General features: G+C 34.7%; 1 protein-coding gene across 1 annotated transcript in view; it reads left to right on the top strand.

Moving 5' to 3' along the window:
- Nucleotides 1-9,666, top strand: part of LOC113228703 — a 65,744-nt gene extending 56,078 nt beyond the window's left edge. Inside the window, exons 2-5 of the mRNA XM_026462061.1 lie at nucleotides 5,463-5,682; nucleotides 7,439-7,581; nucleotides 8,377-8,499; nucleotides 9,524-9,666. Coding sequence (XP_026317846.1) covers nucleotides 5,463-5,682; nucleotides 7,439-7,581; nucleotides 8,377-8,499; nucleotides 9,524-9,666 — 629 coding nt within the window. The remainder of the gene's footprint in view (nucleotides 1-5,462; nucleotides 5,683-7,438; nucleotides 7,582-8,376; nucleotides 8,500-9,523) is intronic.
- The last annotated feature ends 7,508 nt before the right edge of the window (nucleotides 9,667-17,174 follow it).

Here is a 17,174-nt window from a genome sequence, read left to right as displayed (position 1 = left end):
AAACTGCCAAATTACATTAAGAATGCAAAAACGATAGCTGGATTTAAAAAATGCTTAAGTCATTCATTCTTTCACAAACATCAATATGTCAAGATCAAAAAAAATAAAAATAAAATAAAAATAAATAAATAAATTTAAAAAAAAAATTTTAAATTATTATATTTTAAAATTTAAAGTTAATGTTAAATTTAAAGTTTTACATTTTATAAATACCTAAATATAAAAAACGGTAAACATCAGTTTTAACAAAAAAGAATAATAATAAATATAAATAAGTAGAAAATAAATAAATTAAAAAAAAACTAATACAAGTAATACATTAAAAAAAAGAAATAATAATAATAATAACAATAAATACACACAGTAAATGCGAGTGTTAAGTTAAAAAAATAAAAATAAAAACAAATAAATAATGTGACTAAATAATTGTCCTAAAAGTGAATTCTGTCTATGCCATATCTAGATGCGGGATGGATAAGTCATAATTCTTACATCCATGTTTTTGTTTGTTGCGTGTGAATGCCGGCCGCATCGTGCAACTACCTTCATCGGAACTAATTGCAGATAAATTCATCTTAAAACGTATGATTTTAATTTTTTGTCTACCTACATTATTTTTCTTAATACGCAGTGAATGGTGATGGTTGTATAGATTTTAGTGCGCTTTACTATTAAGTTTTGAAGTAAGATCTTAAATTTTCTCTGTAAGTGAATTTATATTTTTAAGAGAAATAAATATTCTTTAACCACAATATTCGGGAAGTTCTTCACTATTTTTGAGAACAAACTGAAAACTTGTTGTTTTCTGTTACTACGAACAAATATCTGAATCGAAATACAGGACAATGTTATAAACATAACCTATATCAACTTTCTACAGGCTGTACTAAATTAGCTTTTTTGATGCTTTGATAATGAATCACAGGTATTGATAGGTCTCCTTAATGCACGTCGTCAAAAACACTGGGTCACAAAATGCACGGGATGTCGCCATCCTTCTTTATTACGTTTTGTAAAAAGTCATGGAACAAAATGGTTGTTGTTATTAATCAACTTCAAGAAAGGAGAATGTCTCAATTCGATTGTATTTTTTTATGTATGTTACGCGTTAACTCTAATCATTTTTGTACCGATTTTGCTGATACTTTTTTGTTGGAAAGAGGGTACCTCAGTATTGCACACGTTAAATTTTAATGTTAAGAAAATTTTCCACCTCTAAGGGTGGCAAACTAGGGAATGAATCCGGTAGAGCACCTTGGGAAAAAAATCGTCTAGGTAAGTACTGCCAGATTACCTATTTCTGCCGCCAAGCAGTAATGTTAGCATTTCTGCGTTCCGGTTTTGAAGGGTAGGTGTGCTGGTGAAATTACAGGCACCCGAAACAAAAACACAAACAAATACAAAATTAAAATGTTTATACAAAAATTAAATTAAATTAAAACAGGAATTATTCACATAAATATTGAAAAGAACGCGAAATATTGAGATACTTTATATAATAAAAGGTTCACAAACTCAGTATTTGCTGGAAAACGCAATGCTTTCCCAGCGCTGATTTTCAGTTAGGACCCTAAGTGAGGTCACGGAACAACATACGCAAGCATACTTAGGTATTTGAATATAACAATAAAATAATTGTATATATGTACATATTAAACTGTAACAGATGTGTGTGTATAGGTGCGTGTGTTGTGTATGTTTAAAGACTTCCAAACAATGTATGTATACAAGTATGAAAATGAAAATACGTTATAATAATTAATACATATACACCATTGACTTACAAATAAATGGACGACGGGTCTAATACAAAAACCACGAAAAAAATGTCCCAAGTCATCCTATTCGAAATTTAAATTGTAATGTCATCGCAGTATCGCGCTGTCAGTAGAACAAATGAAGACTAAAGCGGAGTGTGGCGCTCTGTATACGATTTTAGCGCCCTATAAGTGCGGACACTTTTTAGCGCGGACTCGACGTCCATATAATTGTAAGTCAATGATATACACTATAACTAATACACTATACCTGCATCATGCAACTAATATATTATATAACAAATGTTTATAACATAATAATATATTATATATATATATATATATATAATATAAATTTTGCAGTCTGATTTCACATCACAATTCCTTCATATTTACACACTCGTTTTAACCTATTCTTAAAGAAATGCATCCAAATTAACACTCTTGATAAGACATTTATACTTTATACGAATTTGAGAAAGCAAGTCATCGATTTGTGTTACACGGCTGATGGTTTATTACTATGTAAGGAGGTTCTTCTAAGGCGTCCATAACAGTCAAAAAGAAAACCTATACTGTTGTCTTAAAAAAATCTTATTATCATTTACTTTAGTATATAATTAATTTAATAATATCATATCTAAACCTGTAATTATGTTAACAACATAACGAACTCAGTCTTATCCTGTTCATTTTGACATGAACAACACTTATCGAAAATACGCTCAATTTTCACGCCTATATTATTATTAGTTTAAATTACGTATAATATATTACATGGATCAACACTAATTGAAATCATTTCATAAAGAGTGTTACCAAAATGAACTTGTTTAACTTTATACTATTTCTGTGTGGTTTCTTAATTTCTCATGTTAATGCGGTAAAATATGACTATGACGACAATGATGATTATATTGGGAATCCTGGTAAGTGCTAATTGGTATACATTTTAACCGACTTTAAAAAAAAGATTAGTTTCTCAATTCGATTGCATTTTTTTGTATGTTACGCATTATACATACGACATTTTGCTTTGGGGCAATGCCGCCGATATTAATAGAATCTTTGTTCTGTAGAAACGTGCAGTTAGGGCAATTTACAATCTGGACCCCAATGTATCTTTGAGTGATAAGTTTAATTACATTCTTACACTAACGTCACAGCGTAAATGTACTGACATTTATGAAAATGTTGTGTTGTTAAAAAATAGTGACAGACATAATATTAATACGAGGAATAAAAATAAACTAGATGTTTAAAATTTTTCTTGAATTGATATTTAATTTTTTTTTGTGAAATTACTCCACTTGTTTGTTATAATTATTAATACAAAGATCGAACACTCAGAAAAAATCCTTCGATCCAGCCGGATTCGAACTGACGTCTTCTAGCTTACCGTGCCCGACGTTATACAAACTAAGCCAAGGAACGAACCAGCGGACCTCACGAATTTTTCTATGTGCTTACGTCGTATCTTTGTATTCGGTTTTTTCAACGACATTTTAATCGCAGGAACTAGATGTTCCTGACAATCGTTTTCATAAAGTCTCAAATTCATTTAAGGGGAAATGTATAGTACGCTTCTATAATAAGATTCCGATTGATATTCAACATTTGCCATTTACGAGGTTTAAAACTATTGCGAAACAAAAATTTTATACTAAAGGTTTTTAAACAACTTCTGCGTACTTGGATGACAAAAATCCGTGGTGGTGACCCGTTTAGCTCGTTCAGGTATTCTCGATCTGAGATGTTTAAATTTAAATGATAAATGTATTCAAATGTTTATTTACAAATAGTAACCCCTAGAGTTTGTTGCTCATTCTTCTCAGAGGAATCTGCCTTACGAATGAACAGTAGAGTTTAATCAGAATGACGATTTTAAGAGGGAGCATGCCAAAAAAATTTTGACGTAAGCTCCGCCCAAATTTGTGAAACAAATATATGCCTGAAGTTCGCGTGACATGCGACAGGAGATGTTGAATTTTGCGCATTAAAAGTACCAAATTCGTTTTAGCGGAATAACTCTAAAACTAAAGGGATTTAAAAAAATCTGTACTAACAGTTGTCGATCATACATAAACATAATTAATTATCTAATTTTTGTCCTAATAACCTGTAGCAATTCGAGGATAAATGGAAAAAATGTGAAAAATTAGAGGTCAGTGATTTTTATCTATCGAGGAAACTTTATTGTTTTATGTTTCTGATTAATGTATATGCTTGATGAATATATCGTGTAGTTGTAGTCGTGTAGTCGTGTAGTTGTAGTTACTCATACAATATTTTATTTTTAACTTTAAAGTGGATATACCCCTCTAAAATCAAATCGAAGATTAGGAATTTTCCCTCTGCTCCCTCTTAAGTGTAATTTGCTTACCTATGAAATAAAGATTATTTGACGCGATAACTCTGATTTGTGATTCGATTTTGACTATTCTTTTTTGTGAAAAGAGAGTACCTCAGTATTGGTTTCATTAAATTTGAAGAATTCCACCTCTAAGGGTGGCAACTAAGTGATGAATCCGGTTTCGCGGACTTTCCGGTAACCGATTTCGATAATACTTGGCAAAAAGATGTAATTCCACAAACATTTGAGGTCCGTTTTTTTACAAAGAATACTAATAACGGAGTTTTCGGAGTGTCACAGTCCGCTGTCAATACGATCAACAATTTATACTTAAAAGCAGCAGTACCTGCAATGATGTAATCTATACTAAAGATAGGAGATTCACATCCACGACATACCTTATGTTTTTTATATTTGCCAAAGTTAAAGTTAAAATATTGTTTATAGATAAGCAATTTTGCAGTTGACATCGTCATAATGATTATACTCTATTGCTCATTCGTACCGCAGATTCCACTGATAAAAATGAACAAGAAACTCCATGGATTGCCACTTGTAAATAAAATTTTGCACACATTTATTATTTACATTCCCAGAAAGTCTATTATTTTTTTGAATAAAATTTTGTACAGATAAAGGGTAAATAGTAAAAGGTGTAAATAGGTAGTCAGAGACGTGGTTCTGGTACTTATTACTCTTTGTTTGCACACTACATCCGGTTCGTATCGGCTCCGAATCCGAGAAATGACGGTCCGAACTGTCTCAGGGATCATTTTATTTCTAGGTCTACAAGCTATATTCGTATTTTTTCGGATTCAAATTGGACTTAGTGCACAAGCGACATTTCTAAATTTGTGTAGTCTCGGATTCATACAGTGCGCAATATCATAAATAATCGTTATTGAAATTCCAATTGCGTTTATTCCAAATAATAACAGAAGAAATACAAACAGAAACAAAACATTTACAATCACTTCACACAGTATAACATCAAAGGACATAGAACATTCATTATTAATTCTATACACATTTATATAAAACACATATTGCGAGAAAAACAAATACTGTGAGAAAAACAAACAAATTGTATAAGAACTGATAAAATTTTAATGTACCTATGACTACAGTTTGTGCTGAAATGGCCCTGACTCAGCATAAATACTGTAGACCGAGAGAACTCAAACACTACACGGTTTTCTACGCGATCGCATCCCAGTAAGCCATGCCACCAAAGTGCATCACACGCAAATATATATATCAAGCAAAATTATACAATAAATTACATGATAAAATTTTTATGAAATAATTACTTTTAAACAGGGATCGTTATTTATTTTTGATTGTCTTTCCAGATGACGATGCCATAATAGAGCGTCCATGTGAGATTGGCGATATCTATTGCATCCGCAAGTACTTCGATAACCACGCTAAGTGCGTCATCCCTAAAGGACCTCTTCCTGATCCTGTTTATCGAACTCAAGGGAATTACTATATACCTAAATCAAATTTCACTGCGGTGTTAACTGAAATCAAGTATACTGGTTTCAAGAACACGAGAGTTGAAGAATTTTAGTAAGTTAATTACAACATTAAGTTTATTGGACACATCCGATGTTGTACTACAGGCCTACTGCTTTACTGAGTCGGTTCTTGAGGTAGCTGCACGGCGCGGGAGGCGTGATAGTTTACGTAACATTACGTTATGTCGCGCTGCACACATATAATTTCAACAAGATTTTTCTGACGATATTCAATAACAAGTTGATTGAAAATAAAAAGCCAAATGTCTTGTCTATTCTTTTCAATTATCAATGAAATAGTTTTTTTATATTGTCATTTCACATATCAGATGTACCAGAATTACTTAGTACTTACACAACTTGAAATTTGTAATAGGCAACGTCAATATAGTACAAAAAAATGTACTATCCTCGTAAATGTTTTGAGATCAGTATGAATTTGTGTAAGTAATTTCTGATACATTTTAAAATTAAACAAAAATTTATCAATTACATTAAGGGTGACTTGACAGTCGCGGTGTGGGTTATTTACGTTTGCAGTTTGAAGTAACTCGCAATTACGGCATTAATTTTTTTTTACTAGTCATTTGGCTTCGTTAAAATTTCAAAGATCAAGTTTTTTTACTCCTACTAATCGGCAAGATTTGAGACCCGCTTCTAAATCGTGAATTGTGACTTAGATGCACCTATTTCGTCACTGATTTTGCGATAACCATTATTATAATGGTTTTTGCTTGAGATAGAAGCGGATTCTTAGTAATTATTGCTACAAAATCGTTATTTTAAAGTGAAAAAGGTTTAGCAGACAGCCATTTGACATAAGTAATATATTGAATTCACATGTGACAAGTTAACATTGCCAAGTGAATGTCATTCGATTTTGCTAATATTTAATGCCTTGAGATTCTGGTACACTTATAACAACAAATAACTATAATTTTTAAGTTTAATGTCACGATGTTTGACTATTATGATATTCAATTATTTTTTGTGAAATTACTCCACTAGTTTGTTATAATTATTAATAAAAAGATCGAACACTCAGAAAAATTCCTTTGATCCGGTTGGATTCGAACTAACGTCTTCCAGCAAAACCGTGCCGACGCTATGCCAACTAAGCCACGGAACAAACTAGCGGACCTTTCGAATTTCTCTATGTACAGGGTCAAGAGTCTAACTCTATGCCGCTTACGATAAGAACGGTCTAAAGTACAAAGTGTCAAGCTTGATGTGCTCTTAACGTACTTTTTGCAATTTTCATATTTTTTTTTTTATAATATCATGTGACGGGGCGAACAATTCGTGCGCCTGATGGTAAGCTGCACGCCTGTCCATAACAGTTGGAGTGCCACTCAGAGCTTTAAATCGCAAAGATCTGAGGGGCACTGCCACTGCGCCCGTCACCCTGAGACATAAGTTGACAAGTCCCATGTGCCTGTTATTTCACCAGCACCTTTACCCTTCTAAACCGGAACGCAGTAATGCTAACATTACTGCTTGGCGGCAGAAATTTTTAAATACTTTTTTGCCATACCACCATCTATGAGAAAATTTATTTAAGTTTTTCTTCACTCAGGCAGGTACCTCTAAGCTCTAGAGGTACCTGTCTGAGTGAAGAAAAGCCGCTGGTAGCTTACCAGCGGCTCAGTTGAGAAAGTCTTAACCACGGTATGGCGAAGGCGTTCGCTCGAGTCCATCCGGTTTGAAATAAATTTCCTTTGTGTTCGACCTTTTTATTAATAATTATAACAAGGTAATTACAGCCTTGGCATCAGGTTTACAGCTAATGGTTACGTTTTCAATTTCAGCATAAACAGAAGGACAAATAAATTGATAATAGCTCTTAATTTTAGAGGCATAAGGCTTAATACTCCAAGTGTATATGCTAAATTCTACCGTCGAGGTAGAGAGCCTATTGTGACCTTTATGACTTTTGCTGACGTTCAAATTTGTAAGTATTCAATATTCATTATACAGTCATTATCAACTCAAACTTGAGTGTTATTCGACAAAACAATAACAGACCTTACCGTATGTCGATGATCGACGTTGCGACAACGTTGCGGTGTGATGCTGCTTTGTACAGATGGCAGCGTATCAAGGTACATTTACATGGGATCTTATTCCGTTACTCTATAGGCGATATTTGAATAAAATTGAGCTTGATGGGATGTTCACTGCTCTACATATAAATCATAAAATGCCAAACGCGTTGAAACAACGTTCAGGGAACAAGTTTGCAGGCAGGGAATTACACGCCATAGCCGTTCGCCATATAAATGCAGAAGCGAGACGCTTCATTCGAATTCTTGGAATATCCACAACATAGGGGTCGAACCCCAGCCTGCGTCTGGTCCCCCAATGATGGAAAGGGGAACGCGGAATTAATTCCTGCAATTCCCTCGCACTCTCTCCTAGATATATCCTGTAGAATACCGATAAGCAGGCAACTTTGCGGCGGTGTTCAAGGCTATGTAGCTTCGCCTCTACTAATTCTGAGTTACCTATAAGCCTCTTGACACGCTTGTCGATTGAATCTAAGGTTGCCAGTTGGTGTGTAGCAGAGCCATCCCATAGGTGGCAGCAGTACTCGACAGACGCATTTGTGCTTGGTACAGCTGAAGCAACTGTCCCTGTCGAATTATCGGCTCTAATCAATTTTGAATAAAAATACATTTCCTCTAACGATGACTTACTACAGTTAGGCAATTTCGATAGTTAAAATAGTCATTATTTGTATTTATAGATGCTTTCACCGTTACTGTAATATTCCCAAATGCTGAGGATCTGCAACTGGACGATGCGGAAATGACAGTGTTTCTTGAAGCAGCTTCATTTGTCATCTCTCCGTCGGTGTTCGTACCTCCAGGTATTTTTTTAGTCAATTTCAGGTTATAAGATTTTTAAAAAATGTACGATATGAAACGGCTGACTGTGACCAGCCATGACCATGGGACCTGTAAAGGGCCCGAAACGTTGGTTTGTTCGAAAAAATAAACAAATATACGTGACTGATATACGAAAAAATATTTTCATTTGCGATGTGTAACAATCTCGAAAACTTAGGAAGTTGATGCATTATTTACGTGAAATACATATTTGCTTTTATATTTTACAAAAATTAATGAAGAAATGAGATCATGTTATTTAACCTCATAAATGCTATACGGGCTAGTTTTGTGGTACCACTCGTTAGAGTCATAGATCAGGAACTGCCTCAGTGGCCGAACGGTTACCATGCTGGTCTGCCATGCAGAGGTCTCGGGTTCGATTTGCGGGCTGGGAGAAATATTTCTAAGGCCTATATTTATTTCTCTCGTGAGTTTGGGTGTGATTTGTAGTGTTGTATTTGTGTCCATGGCACCCGCGACACAGGGTTTTCCTAGTGCGGGGGCTATGAGTGTGTGTGTTATTCATTCTAAATTTTAATTTATAAGTACTTAAATCACATTTTAAAGTCTAACAAAATGAACTGAAAATATTTTAAATACAGATTTATGAAATAAAACTTCCTAAAATTTATTTTATTCCACAATTTCAAAAAATCCCCAATAACGTAGTAGCGAATACTACGTTGGTGGGGATTTTTTGGCTATAAGAATGAAAAAATCCCAACCAAGATATTATTTTGCGTGAGTATACGTCTGTGTAGGTGACAGATTCGGGGTTTGTCGTAAACACCTATATTGATTATTATCGCCAATGTCCGCATTACGACACAGATTAAATGTTTTTTTCTTAAATTGAAAATGGTCTTTTGAAATTCCTTTAAAATATTGAATTCTTCTTAAATGTGTACTCAAAAAATTTGCTTATTTTCGCTATTGAACACGTCAAAAAAAGTTAATTAACCTTGAATGTGGATAACATAGAATTACGTTTCTTTTTTACAGATATCCAGGAATTTCAGACTGTGGCGTCTTTTTACGACAACTTCCCGGCTGTTGCTGATGAAGTAGCTTTTCCTGAAGCCTTCTATTACGGTTCTACTTATATTCAATCTAATATTTGTGACTTTGGGCTACAGTTTTATTAATGTTTGTGAAAAAAAATTATCTTGCACCGCATTATCATAGATTTGTCTTCAATAAACAGTGTTTAAAATAAATTGAAATTCCTTTTGTCCTTGGCCCTTTTGTTTTTTTTAACCAACTTTAAAAAATACAGACGGTTTTGAAGGGCAAGGGTGCTGGTGAAATTACAAGCTCATGGGAGCTTATCATTATATTACAGACCCTTTTCTGCATTTACGCCTTTACTTTACCTGTTCTTTTCCCTTCCTGTTGAAAGGGTTGTGACCCTAACTAGCCGTGAAGATATTCACGGCAATGAAATAGGAAACTTCCGGTCCAAACATTTATTAAGAATTGTAAAAAAAGGAGTAAGACTGTAACAATAAAAGGTAAATTAAAAAAAAAAACAGGTACAACAATATAAAACACTTCCTAACTTAATGAATAAATACACTTACCCCAAAAGGGCCGAGAAACTGAATTACAGAAATAGAAATAGATACATTAAGCCTGTAGACTATAAAATGTTAAACATGATTAGCTTATTAACGATCCGACTCTTGTCGCGGTCGAGCTGGGAGTGACCGTCGTACGAAAACAAAACGAGAATGAGAAAGAGAAGGAAGATGGAACAATTCAAATTTAAATACATGTAAAATAAAAAATGATAGGATACAAGCGGAGAGAGGCGATACAAAGAGGTAAGATGACGGTGAAAGGAGGTCACACCGTCACACTGTAATGTTTCTTTATTTCTACGATAAAATTCATATAACTGAGCCTTGTATTTAATTACGCGAGTCACGCGTGACACGTTTAGCTCTCATCTATGATGTTTGAAAAAAAATTATTATGAATAATAAATGTTTATTTACAAAGAGCAATCCCTAGAGTTGCTTGCTCATTTAGCTCAGGGGAATCTGCCTTACGAATGACCGGCAGAGTTTAACCAATGTGCGATTTCATATGTAATAGACTCTCCAATGAAATAAAGATTATTTTGATTTGATTTGAGTGTACATACAATATTACTATATATGGACACGCGTGTCATTTATCATCAGGCGCACGACACTTAGTATTATAAAAAAAATTATTACTTCCACATTTGTGAACCAATTTCGATGATTTTTTTTCGAAAAGGTAGGGGAGCATGGTGGAATGGGAGCCTACTAAATTTTTGAAAATTGACAATAAAAGTCATAATTTAGGCAATTTCAATTTTCATTACTTATTAACGTACGCTTCACATATCTGGGTACTAGATAATCTCAGAAAAAATATCAAACTAAAATATTTGGTTAAAAAAGAAAAAACTAACACATGTCATTCGCTCTCATTACCTCACAGTTCGGGAAATGGGAGCCGGTAAGAATCCCGTATGTCAAATGGGAGACATTACATGTAATCAGTCTGAAAAAAAAAATTAAGTAATAATATATATAAGTTAAAAAGTAATGAAAATAAACAAGAAAGGGTTTAAGGAATATCCAGTGAATATTGCAATGAGATAAGGTGAGCCAAATAGCTCTCATTACCCGCGTAACATCGAATTGAAAAAAGAATAAAACAGTAAAAACATTTCTATTTTTATTGTGATTTCAACATTGACTTACAAATAAATGGACGACGCGTCTAATACGAAAACCACGAAAAAAATGTCCCAAGTCAACCTATTCGAAATTTAAACTGTAATGTCATCGCAGTATCGCGCTGTCAGTAGAACAAATGAAGACTAAAGCGGAGTTTGGCGCTCTGTATACGATTTTAGCGCCTTACAAGTGCGGACACTTTTTAGCGCGGACCCGACGTCCATATAATTGTAAGTCAATGGATTTCAAGCATAACTTCTAAAAATTGATAGATGACATAGCTAGTGTAAATACAACGTAGTATCTATGCATTTTAATGCTTGCCTGGGATGATGAAATTTAGCAAAATTTATAAGCGCGGAGTGAAAAACACACAACCATCTCATACGACTAAACGCGGGGTTCTACGGAGGCGCCCACGGGTCTCGAACCTTGTCGAACGTTAACGAAGACATAGAACTGCCGTTTGCACAAATACGAGCATTGGGAAAGTCCAGTTTAACACCGCTCTCATTACCCGCGGGCTCCCAATACCCCACATTCCCCTACATCAGTAGCAGTACCATTCCAATAAGAAGAAAATATTCCAGCTCTAAGTACCGCACGACATATCCCTACACCAGGGAAACCCTCTATGGCAGGTGCTGTGAACACACACACACACACACACACATAGACAACCACAAATTACACCCAAACTCACGAGAGAAATAAATGTAGGTCATACAAATATTTTTCTCGGCCCGGGAATCGAACCTGGGACCTCTGCGTGGCAGTCCGGCATGGTAACCGCTCGGCCACAGAGGCAGTATGTGTGGTGCGGGAAAATTAGCTGATGAATCAGATTTATTGAATATCACTCCATTTCCTTTAACCGATTTCAATAAAACTTGGTAAATAGATGTTATTCCACAAACTTTTGAGGTTAAACTATTATTTCCTAAGTTTAAAACTTACATTAAAAGTATTTTAATTGAAAAATCGTATTACAAAATTGAAGAGTATGTTTTAGATAAACAAATATGGAAAAAGAATAAGAGTCCAGATTCTGCACAATTATGATTCAAAGTGTATTCCATAGCATTCAAGTTTATTTGAAGTTTCTTGCTCGTTCTTCTCTAGTAGTTTAAAAAGTAGCTTAAGAAATGACGTTTTCAAATTTTTTTAATTCAAATTCCCAGTATCTTTATCTCATTAGGAAACCGATTACACTTGTTATGGTGAATTTGATTAACAAATTCACCTGAGAGGTATGAGCAAGAAACCAAGGTTTCGTTTTTGAAAATAATAAATTTTGAAATATCATATTATGAAATAAATAAGTGTCCATAGAATTAATATTAAAATTAATAGACTGTCTTGGAAACCCAAGGGCCGGCAGCTACCTTGCCCAACGCATTAACACAGCAATACAAAGGGGGAACGCTGCCAGCACCTTGGGCACCTTGCCGCGGGGATCCAATTTTATTCACATAATTTAAAAATCCTAGTTTTACTTTATAGTACTTAAGATTCTATTGTCTTTTTTACCTTACCCGTATATTATCTTAATTAAATACAATAGTGACCATAATATTATATACCCACATATATAAATGTGAGCCTTTCCTTCAATATTTGCATGTTCAATGTTTGGCCGGGTACAACGAAGCTAGAATTTATTTTGTACATGTCGTTCCATACAACCTGTATTTTCACAAATAAATAGCCCGTGATTTATTATTTTTATAATATCAAGTGACGGGACGAACAAGTCGTGCGCCCGATGGCCAGCCACACGCCTGTCCATAACAGTTGCAGTGCCACTCAGAGCCATAAGTGGCAAAGATCTGTGGCACACTGCCACCGCGCCCGTCACCCCGAGACATAACTTGACAAGTCCCGTTTGCCTGCAATTTCACCAGCACCCTTATACCCTTCAAAACCGGAACGGAGTAATGATCACATTACATTACTTCTTGACGACATATAATCAGTTTCAAAGCTATGGTGCCAGATTTTTTAATTGTTGTTTACAGGACATTGCGTCTCTAGTACTTATGCTCACCACCTTATAGCAAAAAATATACCAACATCTATAGAAAATGAATTCGTGTTCAGACAATACAAATTTAATGCCATCTCTCGAGATGCAACTGAACCCGGGACTGGATGCGACTCTAATTATTTTTGACAAGCAATCAGTCCCGAGATCACACGATACTCGCATTTGGGCTCATTCGGGTTCCGTTGCAACTTTAAACCGACCCCGGGTACTACAACCCCAAAGGTCGGAGGTGCACTGCCACTACGCCCAACACCATGAGACATAAGTTGACAAGTTCCATGTGCATGTAATTTCACAAGCACCCTTATACCACAGAAACGGCAGAAAGAGGTAAGGAATTATTATTAAGAATTATGAATAACACTGTACTAATGAATTTGTTTGCGGTTCATTGCATTTAAAAACTAGGTAAACATAAATGTTAACCTGGTACATAATTTTTAACCGATCAAATCATGATCTAATTGCTAGGAATTTATGTACAAATTTAATAGTTAATACTTGACGTAAGAACACATAAATTTGTGTAATTAAACAGACGATGCAATATAGGTACCTAATATTGATAGGGTTATGTTGTGTGTGTATCATAATTACATATACTTATTTACTTATTGACCTGGTAAAGGTAAAATTAAAGATATTATGTTTACTTTAAATGTATATTTAAATAAGGTGTTAAAATATTTTTACAAATTTAGATTTCGTATAAAATTTGCAAAGTTTCGAAGAATTTATAAAGATTTTATTAATATAAGTCATTTTTTTTTTTTACAATATCTAGTGATGGGACAAACAAAGGTGCCCCTAATGGTGAGGTACCTTACCTTACTTACTTATTTCTGCCGCCAAGCAGTAATGTTAGCATTACTGCGTTCCGGTTTAGAAGGGTTAGGTGTGCTGGTGAAATTATAGGCAAATGGGACTTGTCAACTAATGTCTCAGGGTGACGGGCGCAGAGGCAGTGCCACTCAGATCTTTGCGATTTAAAGCTCTGAGTGGCACTGCAACTATTATGGACAGGCGTGTAGCTTCCCATCAGGCGCATGACGCGTTCGTCCCGTCACTTGGTATTTGTTCGCGTCTTGTTCTTGCTACGCAAACTATCTTGATTATAATGTTGATAAATAAAGAATCCTTGTTGATCTTAAAAATGGTATTTATTTCGTTTACTTGATTACAAAATAAAATAAATATAATAAAATAAAATTTGCCTTGATTGCAAATGTGTGGAAATTATAACTAAACATAAAACCTAAAAATGCTGACGCGGTAACATAGTTAATGTACGGTATTAACCGTACAATATTCTAAAAAAAGAATTACTCAGTTTGTGGTTAGTTCCTGAGTTAACAATGCCGTATATAAAAATACATATTGAAATGTAAAAGATGCTTGTGCGAAAAATATTATTTATTAAGATATAGGTACAAAAAGCTTAAATCTATTCTGTTAACGATATAATAAAAACCAGCTTTGGTTTTTTCGGTGTAACAAACAAACAAAGCTGGTTTTTGTTACACCGCAAGCAAAAGTGAAAATGAACTTTATTTCATAAGTTCACCTATTTCAAAATTGTCTATTATTTGCTAAAAATAGGAAAGAAATAAAGGTACATGAACGGCATAATGCCATCTCCTTCTTTTTTGATGGTCAGAATCGTCCAATCCTAATATAATGTTAAAGTACTGTTGATTACATTATTAACTCATTATTTTATTCAGAGAATTTATACTGTCAAAGAAAGAAAAGTATATAATAATCAAATCTATTGAGATGACGTTGTTTTCAATTATTTTGTCGTTTTCATGAAGAATAATAAATATAATAAATAAACTGATAATTTGTTACATATCAACTTAAAACCTAACGTAACCTTATTATCAAAGTTCCTCATCATCACCCAGTTATACGTCTCACTGCTGGGCACGGGTCTTTTTTAAATAATATTAAGTGACGAGAAAAAAGTCGTGCGCCTGATTGTAAGCTACACGCCTGTCCATAACACTTGCAGTGCCACTCAGAGAAATAAAATAAGAAAACTAAAACAACTAACTATAACTTGAAAAGATCTGTGAAGCACTGCCACTACGCCCATCACCCTAAGACGTAAGTTAACAAGTCCCATGCTCTTGTAATTTCGCCAAAAACACCATCAGGCGAGGGTTTAGGCTATAATCCGCCGGCCCAATGCGCGTTAGAGACTTCATACGTTTTGCGAGTGTTGTGAACCTTGTTCGTGCTGGTTATACCACGATGTCTTCCTTCACCGAAGAGGTCATGGTAAATTTAAAATTGAATACGAATATAAATTTCGAGAAATCCAAAGGTGCGAGCCCTAATCCGAACCCACGGCCTTTGCTTGAGAAGCGGTAGAGTAATCCATTGGGCTACCACGGTTTGTTAATATCAAAGTTATTATTGACATTTTACAAGCATTGTATTATCGTACAATTACCAATTACCATCATTATTCAAATTCATTAATTCGCATTTAACCTATATGGTAAATACCAAATTACAACGTTATATAATTTATGTACCTTAATTAGTTTACTGTACAAGGATACAAGATAATTATTCGCTGAAAAGTGTATTTAGTAATGAAGGTGTTACAGTATATATATATTTTTTTATACAATACTAAGTGACGGGACGAACAAATCCTGCGCCTGGTGGTAAGCGACCCGCCCGTTCATAACAGTTGCAGTGCCAAATTACAAAGATCGGGTTTGTAACATCTGAACCAGGGGTCGATTTAATATTGCAACGGAACCCGAACGAGCCCAAACGCGAGTATCGTGCGATCCCGTGACAGTCCCGGGTTATGTTTTTCTTTGAAATTTTAATCAGTTTCATAGCTATGGTGCCAGATTTTTGGTTATTCTTAGAGGACATTGCGTCTCTAGTACTTATGCTCACCACCTTATAGCGAAAAAATGTAAATCTATCGAAAATGAATTCGGGTTCAGACGATACAAATTTAATGCTTTTCTTGAGGTGAAACTGAACCCGGCACTGGATGCGACTCTAACTTAATATTTTTGACAAGCAACCAGCCCCGGGATCACACGATACTCGCATTTGGGCTCATTCGGGTTCCATTGGAACTTTAAACCGACACCGGGTTCGGATACTACAAACCCCAAAGGTCGGAGGTGCACTGCCACTGCAACCGTCACCATGAGACTTGAGTTGACAAGTCATAGTGTGCCTGTAATTTCACCAGCACCCTTACCCTTCAAAACCGGATCGCAGTAATGCTCACATTAGTGTTTGGCGGCAGATATAAGTAAGGTGGCAGTATTTCCCTGGATGAACTCTTTCACAAGGAGCTCTACTGCTACTAGATCTGCATTGGACTAGCGTGATGGACTACGGCCAAAACTATCTCTTTCGAGGCATAGCTGTGGACCTATTATAATAGGTCTATAGTACTACTACAATATTCTTTCTAATACACTGTGATCCTCACGCATTATTGTCAAATCTCTTTTCGTCAACATTTTCCGAACACCCTTACAAACAAAGACAACAAATATTTGGGTAACCAGTACAATGTGATTTGTGTATGTAAATATATTTAAAAACACGCTATTATTATTATATACTCCAATTTACACTAATTTTACTGAAGGATCTCAAATTGGGGCCAAAGACAATAACAAGACAAATACGTTAACTCCACTGGAAGGACTTGTATATGTGCATTGTGTTGGGTCATGGAAAAATTTCCATAATGAAAATAAAAACTTCTGAAAAAAAAAATTGTCCGGACATTTATTTCCATTTAACTGTTGAAATCTGTTAAAAGTTGAAGATACTGAACGAAAACGACGGAGCCATTATAAAAATTCTTTTTTTACCTATGATTTTTTTTTCGCTGTTATCC

Source organism: Hyposmocoma kahamanoa, unplaced genomic scaffold (genome assembly GCF_003589595.1).
Source record: "Hyposmocoma kahamanoa isolate Upper Pololo Valley unplaced genomic scaffold, ASM358959v1 237, whole genome shotgun sequence".
NCBI lineage: Eukaryota > Metazoa > Arthropoda > Insecta > Lepidoptera > Cosmopterigidae > Hyposmocoma > Hyposmocoma kahamanoa.
This window is presented reverse-complemented; position numbering and strand designations above follow the sequence as displayed.